Genomic DNA, 13711 nt, shown 5'->3' on the forward strand with positions numbered 1-13711 from the left:
CTTCTGCCAGGAGATTCTCTGCTGCCCATCCTTTGACATGCCATGGCCACAAACCCTCACGAGGCGAGGAATATAGTGAGAGGATGGCAGAGAGGTGAGGTCCAGCTTTTATTAGCTTTTAGAAGTAAATTCTGAAACTAAATATATTTCAGAAACCAAAGCACAGATACTGACACATCAAAAATAAAAGCCACAAGAGACCAGTCCTTAAATTACTTGAGGGCAATCCCAGCCTGCACTTCAGAGAACCATTAGTCTGGAACTCTGACAATGCTTTTTGCCTCAGCAAAACAAAACACTATGTGTTGTTCAAGCTAGTGAGTCAAAATCATGACAGACACCATAGACCTGTTCCGTAAGGTGGGTTGGAAGTCTCTGTGTTCACATGATGTAAAGGATAAATGTGGATTATTTACTCATTTGTTAATTGCAATAAGGCAACCAATTCTCTCCCTCAAGAGCTCTACCTCCAATATCAATGGAAAAAAAATGGAATTTAAGAAAAGGTAAGTTACCTCAATTCCATGTCATCTGAAAAATAGAACCCGAGTGCTATCTATAATGTAAATCCCTTAATAAGTCTAAGACATACACTAGTCTATGGGAAATATTTTAGGACTGGGTCAGCTTGGAAGCAGAGCAATGGATACAGAGATCTGTCCCATGCTTAATCATTTATTATAAATAGTTGTTTCCTGTCCACCAGGGTATTTTAATAAGCAAAAATTGTCCTATATTCTGAAGTATATAATCAGCTTTTAGTCATACAGTTTGACAATGGTTTCGAATCATATCAAAAGAAAAATGACACTTACTTTGCCGTGATGGTACCATTTAAATGCTTAGAATTCATAGAACAATATAACGGTGTCTGCAAAGCCACGTCAAACTTTGGTAATACTGGAAAAGAAAAGCAAGGGTAAATCTTTTTATCTACTTCATTATCATCTTCCACTGAACAAAATGAAAAATAAACTTGTTCTGAAGGAGCTGATAATTTGTACTATTTGAACTTAAATTCATTAGAATCCAAATACATGTTAACACGATGAAAAGCCCTTTGTTTTACCCAAAACTAGAAATCCCTAGTTTGGTTAGCTTTATGTAATTAAGGTACGAGGCTAGGAGCAGTGGCTCATGCCTTCTAGCACTCTACGAGGTTGAAGCAGGTGGATCACCTGAGGTCAGGAGTTCAAGACTAGCCTGGCCAACATGGTGAAACCCTGTCTCTACTAAACATACAAAACTTTGCTGGGCATGGTGGCACAAACCTGTAATCCCAGCTACTTGGGAGCCTGAGGCAGAAGAATCACTTGAACCCAGGAGGCAGAGGTTGCATTGAGCCAAGATTGTGCCACTGCACTCTGGCCTGAGCAATACAGTGAGACTCTATCTCAAAAAATAATAATAATAATTAAGGTATAAACTATTTTGAAAGTATTAATACTATAATTGATATAAAGCACTCTACCAGAGTAAAAAAATGTGTGTTTCTTTCCAGTCTATAAAACTTTTTTTCTATAGTTCTCTGACCAAAGAAACAGGTCACTCTCATAACAAGGCACCGCACCATTCAATTAACATAAGAGAAGTATCAAAATACCCAAAGAGGCAACAATATAGGGCAGACCTTCAGCTCCAATCAAGGCTACTGACCCTGAATATGCCAAGACACTCCTAGACTCTAGACCAGTCTAGGACAGGGAGACCAAAAGAGTCATGTGAGCCAACTTGACCCCCCCAACCCCCACCACCAAGGAAATCAAAATGCCTCTTCCTCAAACATTATAGGTTTGTAATCAATTCCCCACCTCCACTATACTTTATTCAACAACATACAACCACCCAGCATATCACCACAGTGGGATATAAAGATAGCCTATAAAATGTTGGTCCCCTGTGATTTATTCTTCTAGATCAGGGCTGTCTAAAAGAAATAAAATGTGAGCCATGTGTGTAATTTTTCATTTCTAGTACCCAAATTTTAAAAGTAATAATAAGCAGGTGAAATTAATTTCTATGTTTTATTTAACCCCATATATCTAAAATATTATTATTTCAACAAATAATCAAAATAACAAATGGTAATTAACGAACTATTTTTCTTTCTTTTTTCTTATACTAAGTCTTTAACATCCGGTGTCTCCATTCGGACCAGCCACATTTGAAGTGCTCAGCAGCCACACATGGCAAGTGGGCCCCATACTGGGGAGCACAGTTACAGATCAGAGTTCAGTAAACCATGACCAGCATGAACTAAGAACATTTTTACAATTTCTAACTGGTTGGAAAAAATCAAAAGAAGAATAATATTTCATGACATATGAAAATTATATGAAATTCAAATTTTCATGCCCATAAAATAAGGTTTATTGCAGCACAGCAACATTCATGTACACATTACTTTGGCTGCTGCCATGCTACCAAGGCAAAGCTGAGTAGTAATGACAGAGACATAGGCCCACAGAGCCGGAGGTACTACTACCTGGATATTAGCATTTCTACTGCCTAAATAAAACCCAATCTCAAAGAAAAGCTCAAATCAAATGAAAAACTGCATGTGTAACCTCAAAATAACTATTCAAATTATAGCTAATACTAAGATTCTATGCTTTCACTCTCATCTCTCATTCCTCTCCATTCACCAAGAAAAAAGGTGAGTCCCATGTTTTAATCTATGGGTTTCTAACTGTGATATTATAAATATGGCACCTGCAAGAAAGAGGATTTACCTGAGTTCAACAGACTGTCTTTACCAAAGCCAATCAAATGAAAACTGTGGAAGAGAATTTAAGTATTTTGAAGCACAACATTTTAAATATTTTATGATCACGACAAAGTAGAAAAATAGATTGTGTTGTGCATAAGAAAAAGACTAGCATAATATAACTATAGATGATATTTTTTGACTTTTTTCTATATAATGAGATTTTAGAATTTTTACAAAAGAAAAAAATATCTTTAAGCCTATAAAAAACACCAGAATTTTAACTCCGTTGGGATTTTTTCTTCAAATAACATATCTCTTAAACATTTCTCTAGTCTCTCCGGAAAGTAACAAATGTTTTTTTCTTCCAATATAAATTGAGGAACTCTTACCATATTCTGAAACCTGAAATGATTGATAATATGTCTGGTCCTATTGGGCAGGGGAAAAAAAGACAAGAAAATTTATGAGTTCTTATTTATTTTTCTTGCTTGCTTACTTGGAAAAAATGATTTAGAAAATTAATTTTAAAATTACATTTATAATGATGCAATGAACAAACCTGTTTATTTTCATTTATGGAAGTGTATTTGTGGTCAACTGCAACAGGAAGTCTGTAAAATTTCATGAATTTTTCTTGCCAACTCGTTAGCATAGAAAGGTGACCTATCTCTATAATTCATTGCAGGTCATTTAAACAAACTGCTTAATCTGACTTCCATCATTTGTGAAATAAGAACCAGATTAAAATAGATAATTCAGGAATTTAAAAAGCAAGGATAACACAGGTCAAACTAACAAATAACTTCAGATTTGTCTTGGATATGATTATGAAAAAATAATGGAGAAAATGAAGTCACACATAACTCAAATACTTATAAATAATTAAGGATACAAAACCTTCATAGAGCAACATCCTTCACCTTTCCAATTCCTTGAATTATTTTCTACTGTAATCCTTAAATCAATACATCCTGTGTGGTTATAATACTGTTAATTATTTCCTTTTTGACAATCAACAAGAAAACGTGGGCTATTATTGTATCATTTATCTAACTCTTCATATTTCTTCTTTTTTTGTTTCTTTTGTTTTTTGAGACAGGGTATCACTTTGTCACCCAGGCTGGAGTGCAGTGGCATAAACACAGCTCACTGCAGCCTCAACCTCCTGGGCTCAAGCGATTCTCCTGTCTCAGGCCACCAACTCTCTGGGACTACAGGCGTGAGCCACCATGCTCGGCTAATTTTTTGTTTGTTTGTTTATTTTGTATTTTTAGTAGAGATGAGATTTTGCCATGTTTGCCGTCTCTTTTGCCCAGGCTGGTCTCAAACTCTGAGTGCAAGCAATCTGCCCACCTCAGCCTCCCAAAGTTCTAGGATTACAGGCGTGAGCCACCATGCCCAGTCAACTCTTCATATTTCTAAATGTTCATTCCAAATAAAGGTAGCACATTAAACGAACCTCTCCAAATTGACTATGTAATTCCACTAATGAAATTTGTACTGTAAATTTAATTCCCAAATTTATCAAATCAAACACAGAGATGTAGCTATAAAATATTAGTTTGGTTTTTTTTTTGAGATGGAGTTTCGCTCTTGTTACCCAGGCTGCAGTGCAATGGCGCGATCTCGGCTCACCGCAACCTCCGCCTCCTGGGTTCAGGCAATTCTCCTGTCTCAGCCTCCTGAGTAGCTGGGATTACAGGCACGCGCCACTATGCCCAGCTAATTTTTGTATTTTTAGTAGAGACAGGGTTTCACCATGTTGACCAGGATGGTCTCGATCTCTTGACCTCGTGATCCACCCGCCTCAGCCTCCCAAAGTGCTGGGATTACAGGCTTGAGCCACCGCGCCCGGCCTAAAATATTAGCTTTTTTTAACAAGTACCCTTGGTTAATCTAAAGCATCTGTACACCAAGAGGTTATTTTTTAATCTTAAAAGAAGGCTATAGTTCACTTCAAAATACAAAACAAATATAACCATTAACATGCTAACAAATAAATCATTTATAAATTGACTTCAACATTATCATGTAAAGAAGATCCCATCTTTGGTTAGCTGTTGTTGAAAAATAAAAATTTTTTTAAAAAGGAAATCTCAAAGAAATTGTGTTGTTTTGATCAAAGTCTTAAGGAACTTCATATTTATGACTTCTATCTCAAATTGTTTTTATATCATATAGTAACATTATAAATTACATATACTTGATTCACTTATAAGTTCTAACGTGTCATTCTCAAACGTCAAATTAAGAAGGTAATTTACCCATTACCTGTTTTACTGATCAACACAGAAATGCTAGTCTTTCAGTTAGTTTTTGCTTTATCACTGAGGCCAGCATAGGCAAGGCTATGGAATAAGTAATAATTACAATGTTTCTGTTCATCAAGTTTCATTCATATAGCAAACATCAATCGAATAAATACACAATGCAAAACACCATGTGAGGCTCTATGAATTACAGTCCTAGGCATTAGAGAGTCCAGTGGTGGAGACAGACATAGTCAAGAACAAAAATTCAAGACTGACAGCTGTCCTGGAGTTTCACACACTGTGCTTTTGCTCTAACTCTTGCCTATTCTATTCTTGACTTACACTACTTCCATCCCTCCCCATTGTCCAGGGCTTAGCTTAAATATTACTACTTCACTTTGTGATCATTTTTGTATCCCTCATAGTTTATCCTTTGGGGTGCAATACTCTCATAGCACCTACTACAAAATAAGTGCTGAATAAATATGTGTTTGATTAAATAAAAATTATGAGCTTTTACAAATATAGGAAATCAACCTATTTATTTGGGCCTACTTTAAACAACAGCCTAAAACTAAGTTCTAGGACATTATTTGTTTAACACATAAGTAGTCACATTAGATTATATTTGAAATGAATTCCATCTCTCCTCGGCCTCCTACATTGCCAGTCCCTGATCAATCCTGGGTTTTCCATCTTTCCATTGACTGTCTCCTTCCCCTCATTCAGTCTCTAAGCACTCTTGTCTTTTGTTCTCTTGGTACTCTTAAATATCTCTCTGACCCCTTCCTTGTTTCCTTTCTGCATCTCTTTCTGATCTTTAAATGTTGGCCTTTCCGTGCTGAGCCCTCTTCCCACTCTTCAGGCTCTCATCAGCTCTCAGGGTTTCAACTGCCGTTTCTAGAATAAAGACACCTAAATCCTTATCTCTATCCCAGATTGAGACTCAAATCCACCTGACAGACATCTCCACCTGAATTTTTGACAGAATGTCCTGGATTTATTATCCTGGATTTAGCCTCTTTCAAGAAGCTTTCCTTGATTGCCCTCTCCCCATGGTGAGTTAGATGCCCCTTCTCTCCTATAATATCCTGCCTATAACTCAACCACCTTACCTAACACAATATATGATAATTACTTGCCTTGTGTCCATCTCTTGTAAGAGACTATGAAATCCTTGAGAGCACAGCACCTAGTAAAGCATGTCTTCAACATTTGTTGAATAAACATAAGTATAAATGAATAAACAAATCAATTCTTGTCCCCAGTCTGGTTCTTACAGTACTCATCAGAACAGCCTCATAATTATCAGGCAGCATCTCCTGCAACACATTAAACTAATCTTCTCTTGAGAAGGATCAAACTACCCTGATAAGGCAAATGACCCATAGGGTAACCTTAAGTCTCTGCCCTTTACTTGGAAGGAACATGAATGCCAAGCAGTGGAACCATCCAGCCATCACAGAAAACTGAAGAACATGAGGGAAGAAAAGCACTGACAGACATTTTAAATTGTTCCAAAAAATCCAGAAAGCATTTGGTAAGTGAGTGCTGACAGCATGCTTTGAACTACACAATGTCTTTCAAAGATGCTTACAAGCGGTAAAATGCAAATCAACAAATAAATTATTTTACTGTCCACGGGATTTGAAAAGCAGAAATGAGTTTTGTAATGTCCAACATATTCTCCATTGGACAATCAGGCCATACCAATTTTCAGAATTAATTCAGTTATTTTTACAAAATAATCAAGTACAGAAGATACTGACATATTTAAAATTAATAATAATTCAGAGAATTAATAGCCATTTATGCCATATGTAACCACAAAAACACTGATACTGAGTACTTTCATTAATCTGGAACAGGGATCTGCAAACTTTTCCTGTAAAGAGCAGGATAGTAAATATTTTAGGCTTTGCAGGCCATATGGTCTCTGTCACAACTACTTAACAACGCTGTTGCAGTGCAAGTGTAGCCAGAGACAATTTGTAAACAAACGAGCATGACTATGTTCCAATAAATCTTTATTTACAAAATGGGTGTCAGGCTCCATTTGGTTTTTCTGCCAAGGTTTGCTAACCTCTAGTTTAAAAAAAGGAATAAAATGTATTTGTAAATTGTTCTATGTTAGTTCTAGTTCGACCAAACTAAATCTGACTAAACTTTACTAAAAACATGGAGCAAAAAAACTCTAGTCCTTTCATAGGAAGTATAAGTTTCTCTTATTAAACCATTTTCCTTCAGTTTCAAAAAAAATTTATCTGCTTAAAAATGAGTATTTGTGTTAATTGTAGCTCATCAAATACAGTTTATGCTCATTCACTCTGCCAACAACAAGCCTGCCTAACGTGAAGGCTTAAATACTTGAGCAACGTGTTCTCTAAGCAAACACCTTCCAGGCAACAGAAGGCATAACTCATGTCTTCTGAGCTCATCTTTCCCCAATATGGTCACCGTTCCATGGGGAAAGCTCTCTTTTAAAATCCTGCTGTGAAGCACATATATTCACTCTCTGTTTCTACTGGTTGTAAGCTTGGCTTGATTAGATTTTCTAAACAGCTTCTAAAGCAGAAGTAGAAAATAAGAATCAGTAGATATTCTTAGCAATCTCTGTAATTTCTCTACCTCTTGTCCCTGAGTCAATAATTCATTGTGAGGGTATATGTTACAGAAATTAGTCAAACGAAGGGGGAAAGAGAAAACGCATTATTTTTACCAGCCTTTTAAGAAGTATGCTATGACTAGATACAAATTGGAGATGTGTGAATTACTAAAACCATCTATTCCAGTTACAGAATTTTTCTTCCCTAGCCATGATGCCATTCAACTGTTGAATAGTTTCCATTTTTAACAAATTTGAAGAAATATAGCATATTACATGACCATTAAAAACATATTTTAAAGCAGGTCAGTTTCTTTCAACTCTCACTTCTGGAGTTAAAAGCAATGCCAGAAACAAAACTAAGGTGCTGGTTGGACTATTTCTGTTTGTACATTACGTTCACTTATGATCATTTCAGTTTCCTAGTAGTTTGCTTTAGCAGTGCTCTCCACACTCCAGTGTCTGGATGCACCTTTTACTTAAATATTAAGAAAGGCACTGAATTTGTTAAATCTGCACTTAGTGGGAGGTTAAAAGAGAACTATTTCAGATTCAGTTTTGCCTTTGGCCCCAAGACAACAGATGTCAACTATATCCACATTCCACAGATTAAAGACTACCATGAAGGACGTGCTAAGGAGGTTTCCAAAAACTGGTTTTGTAACTCTTAACCCGTCACCAAGGTGGAAAGGTAAAGATAAAAATAAAACTAGAAGGGAATTTCAGGAGAGAGGTTTCGATGAGCTAGGAGTGGTACATACCCCACCCTGGGGCATCAGGTGGAGTTGGTTGGCCCTCGCTTCAAGCCTAGGGAAAGGGGCTTCCATAGACAATCCAGACAGCTGGGTATGTGTCCCTGGGAGCATCCTCAAGCTGTCGGTGAGCAGGCTGTTGACGTACCTGGAAACTCTAAAAGGCATAATATTGGTACTGACAGTGAAGCTAAGAGTGTGATATGCTGTGGGTGGTTTGCATCTCCTGAGTGTTGAGGATCAGAGAACGCATGAGCATTTTCCCTCAACTAGATATGCAAAAAGAGCAAGTCAGCACGGGACTGTTTTCTATCCTGATCAAAAGAGCCTTAGTAGGAATAAGGCAAGCTCTCAGAAGAGGGAAGCTGGAGGTATGTGATCTAGATGCCCAGGAGCTGAAGATGAAATTATGAGCTGACATTTGGAGGAGACAGATTCAAAAGCACTCAGGGTGCTTTGGATGAAAGGCCTCTCAGCAATTTTAAGGGTGCTCCTAGGAATACAGAAATGAGTTATAAGAAGGAAATATGTTAGTTTTAAATGCCTGCTCAGCCCAGAGAGGTCTGATGCAGATGACAACAGTATTACATTGAACCATATTAAATTGCCATTTTTGGTAGGACAAATATTAGCAAGTTCACATGACCCATCCTTATACATTAAATGAGAATTCTGTTACCCTTCACGCCTCTTTCTTCCACACAATTCAATCTGGAGGAGTCAATCGTGAGTCAGAGGCAGGCATCCAGACCAAAGAAGACCCAAACTGGAGAAGGGAGCATTTTATTTTATTACACTGGACATATTAATCACTGAATGTAAACTGTTTGTGTGTATGAAAGTAACCAAACATGACAAGACCTTTTGTTACCAAAGAGTAACCATAAAAGTAATAGGACTTTCCTTACATTTTATCCAAGGAGTAGGGAAGAATTAGTCCCAAAGAACAGGACGAAATGGCAAAAGAATAATGTGGTTTTTCACTTTACCTGTCAAGTAATAAATGTTCAACTTCACAGTAACACATAAATAACTGGGCATGAATATATTAAGTAAGAATAGGAATACCATAACATAAATGAAATTAATTATATTGCTGCTGCCTCCACCAGATATCATATTAATTCTCTCCTTCTTCGGAACAAAAGTTGAAGACTATTGTATACAATAGTCTACATTACATAGCTATATTATGTATAGCTATTAATATGCAATAAAGCATATTAATAGCTATACATAATATAGCTATGTAATGTAATCTTGAAATCTGGATTCTGCCTCTACCATTTCACTGGCACCAGAAGACGTTTGGTATGCCACTCTGCTTTCCTCTAACTGTTCATCACCTTTCTCAGGCCTCACTCTCTTTGAGGCCTCTGCAGCACCTGGAGAGTCACCCTATCTGAATCTCTTCCCCTCTGCTCTGTGCCTGAACTTGCTTGCTTCTCTCTTCCTAAAACTGGCTGTTCTTTCTCTATTGCTTTGGATGGCTTCTCTGCTTTGCTCCTAAACATGATTTCTGACAGCTCAGTCCAAATTCCTCCAGCTCATACCACTCACCCAAACTGAGCTTCCATCCCTGACTTCCCTAGAACTGATGATGGGTGATTCTACCAAAGACCCAACTTGAAATTCCCAGGCACCTTTTGCTCCTCTTTCTCCTTTGCCCCAGTCAAAATCCAGTCACAAATCCTAATGATTCTTCCTTTAAAGTGTCTCTTGAATTCATCCATTCCTCTTTAACTTTTTCTGCTCTCACCTCAGTCTCCTATTACCTTTGAGCTTATTAACACTGAAGGTATTCAATTATGAGCTAACATTGAAGGTATTCATATGTTGGTTAAACAATAATACTAACCCCCTGGTAGTCTCCTGGATTTTAGTTTCTCTCCCTCTAATCACCCCACATGCTGCCACTAAAGTGATCTTCCTAAAATACAACTTTAATCATGTCATACTATTACATAGAAACTTTCAACTAAAAGCAATAAGAAGACAACAAATACGGATGATTTTTGTTTGTTTGTTTGGAAGTTTATCATAATGGTGTCATACTTTCCACAGTATCATGTTTGGATGTTTTTACATTACTCATGCATTACTTTTATAATCAGAGGAAAATTATGAAGGTATGATCCTGTAACTTTATAATTTGAGAGACTCATTCACACACATTTTTTCCTTTGTCCTCAGAAATCCTATATTGAAATTTGCAACATTGATTGAAATACAAAGTAAAGGAATAGGAACAGCTCTGGATTGCAGCTCCTAGTGAAAACGCACAGGCCACTACAGGTGATCCCCAGCCAAGCAGGGTCTGGAGTGGACCTCCAGCAGTCCTACAGCAGGGGAGCCTGACTGTTAGAAGGAAAACTAAGAAACAGAAAGAAATAACTTCATCAGCAACAAAAAGGACGTCCACTCAGAGACTCCATCTGAAAGTCACCAAACACAAAGACCACAGGCAGATAAATCCACAAAGATGGGAAGAAACCAGTGCAAAAAGGATGGCAATACCCAAAACCAGAATGCCTCTCCTCCTCCAAGGGATCACAACTCCTCACCAGCAAGGAAACAAGTCTGGGTGGAGAATGAGTCTGATGAATTGACAGAAACAGGCTTCAGAAGGTGGGTAATAACAAACTTCTCTGAGCTAAAAGATCATGTTCTAACCCAAAGCAAAGAAACTAAGAACCTTGAAAAAAGGTTTGATTAAATGCTAACGAGAATAAACAGCTTAGAGAGGAGTATAAATGAATTAATGGAGCTGAAAAACACAACACAAGAACTTTGTGAAGCATGCAGAAGTTTCGATAGCTGAATTGACCAAGCAGAAGAAAGGATATCAGAGATTGAAGATCAACTCAATGAAACAAAACAAGAAGGCAAGATTATAGAAACAAGAATAAAAAGAAATGAACAAGGACTCCAAGAAATATGGGATTAAGTGAAAAGGCCTAATCTACGCTTGATCAGTATACCTTAATGTGACGGATAGAATGAATCCAAGCTGGAAATCACTGTTCAGGATATTATCCAGGAAAACTTCCCCATCCTAGCAAGGCAGGCCAACATTCAAGTCTAGGAAAAAAAGAGAACACTACAAAGATATTCCTCAAGAAGACCAACCCCAAGTCACATAATCATCAGATTCACCAGAGTTGAAATGAAGGAAAAAAATGCAAAGGCAACCAGAGAGAAAGGTCAGGTCATCCACAAAGGGAAGCCCATCAGACTCACAGCAGATCTCTTGGCAGAAACCCTACAAGCCAGAAGAGAGTGGGGGCCAATATTATACACCCTTAAAGAAAAGAACTTTCAACCTAGAATTTCATATCCAGCTAAACTAAGCTTCATAAGCAAAGGAGAAATAAAATCCTTTATGAACAAGCAATTGCTCAGAGATTTCATCACCATCAGCCCTGGTTTACAAGAGCTCCTGGAAGAAGCACTAAACATAGAAAGGAACAACCAGCACCAGCCACTCCAAAAACATACCAAATGATAAAGACCATCGACACAAGAAAGAAATTGCATCAACTAATGGGCAAAACAGCCATCTAGCATCAAAATGGCAGGATCAAATTCACACGTAACAGTATTAATCTTAAATGTACATGGGCTAAATGCACCAATCAAAAGACACAGACTGGCAAACTGGATAAAAAGTCAAAACCCATCGGTGTGCTGTATCCAGGAAACTCATCTCCCATGCAAGGATACACACAGGTTCAAAATAAAGGGATGGAGGAAGATTTACCAAGCAAATGGAGAGCAAAAGAAAAAAAAAGCAGGAGTTACAATCCTAATCTCTGATAAAATAGACTTTAAACCAACAAAGACCAAAAGAGACAAAGAAGGGCATTATATAATGGTAAAAGGATCAATGCAACAAGAAGAGCTAATGATCTTAAATATATGCACGCCCATACAGGAGCACCCAGATACATAAAGCAAGTTCTTAATGACTTACAAAGAGACTCAGACTCCCACACAATAATAGTGGGAGACTTTAATACTTCACTGTCAATATTAGATCAACGAGACAGAAAATTAACAAGGATATCCAAGACTTGAACTCAGACCCGGACCAAGCAAACCTAACAGACATTTACAGAACTCTCCACCCCAAATCCACAGAATATACATTCTTCTCAGCACCACATCACACCTACTCTAAAATTGACCACATAATTGGAAGTAAATCACTCCTCAGCAAATGCAAAAGAACAGAAATCATAGCAAACAGTCTCTCAGACCACAGTGCAATCAAATTAGAACTCAGAATTCAGAAACAAACTCAGAACTGCACAGCTTCATGGAAACTGAACAACTGATGCTCCTGAATGTTGACTGGATAAATAATGCAATGAAGGAAGAAATAAAGATTTTCTTAGAAACCAATGAGAATGAAGACAAAATGTACCAGAATCTCTGGGACACATTTAAAGCAGTGTCTAGAGGAAAATTTATAGCAATAAATGCCCACATGAGAAGCAAGGAGAGATCTAAAATTGACACCCTATTGTCAAAATTGAAAGAGCCAGAGGAGCAAGATCAAAAAACTCAAAAGCTAGCAGAAGACAAGAATAACTAAGATCACAGCAGAACTGAAAGAGACAGAGACACAAAAAAAACCCTTCAAAAAATCAATAAATCCAGGAACGGGTTTTTTGAAAAGATCAACACAATAGACAGACCACTAGCCAGACATAAAAAAAAAAAGAAATCAGAGGAGAATCATATAGATAAAATAAAAAATGATAAAGGGGATATCACCACAGATTCCACAGAAATACAAACCACCATCAGAGATTACTACAAACAACTTTACACACATAAACTAGTAAACCAGGAAGAAATGGATAAATTCCTGGACACTTACACCCTCCCAAGCCTAAACCATGAAGAAGTCAAAACCCTGAATAGACCAATAACAAGAGATGAAGTTCAAGCAGCAATTAATAACCTACCAACCAAAAAAAGCCCAGGTCCAGATGGGTTCACAGCCAAATTCTACCAGACATACAAAGAGGAGCTGGTACCACTCCTTCTGAAACTATTACAAAGAATCCAAAAAGAGGGAATCTTTCCCAAATCATTTTATGAGACCAACATCATCCTGATACCAAAACCCAGCAGACACTCAACAAGAAAAGAAAACTTCAGGCCAATATCCATGATGAAAATAGATGCAAAAATCTTCAATAAAATACTGGCAAACCAACTGCAACAGCACATCAAAAAGCTTATCCACCATGATCAAGTAGACTTCATCCCAGGGAGGCAAGGCTGGTTCAACATACGCAAGTCTATAAACGTAATTCACCACATAAACAGAACCAAAGACAAAAACCACATGATTATCTCAACAGATGCAGAGAAAGCCTTT

General features: G+C 37.4%; 1 protein-coding gene across 1 annotated transcript in view; it reads right to left on the minus strand.

The window, feature by feature from the left end:
- Positions 1 to 13711, minus strand: part of CD109 (CD109 molecule) — a 145761-nt gene that overhangs the window by 72183 nt on the left and 59867 nt on the right. The window contains exons 6-7 of the mRNA XM_012471821.3: positions 3100 to 3139; positions 816 to 900 (exon numbers count right to left, since the gene is read on the minus strand). Of these exons, the coding sequence (XP_012327244.2) occupies positions 816 to 900; positions 3100 to 3139 (125 nt within the window). The remainder of the gene's footprint in view (positions 1 to 815; positions 901 to 3099; positions 3140 to 13711) is intronic.

This window comes from Aotus nancymaae, unplaced genomic scaffold (genome assembly GCF_030222135.1).
Source record: "Aotus nancymaae isolate 86718 unplaced genomic scaffold, 86718_ANA_hifiasm-v0.15.2.pri h1tg000040l, whole genome shotgun sequence".
Lineage (NCBI taxonomy): Eukaryota > Metazoa > Chordata > Mammalia > Primates > Aotidae > Aotus > Aotus nancymaae.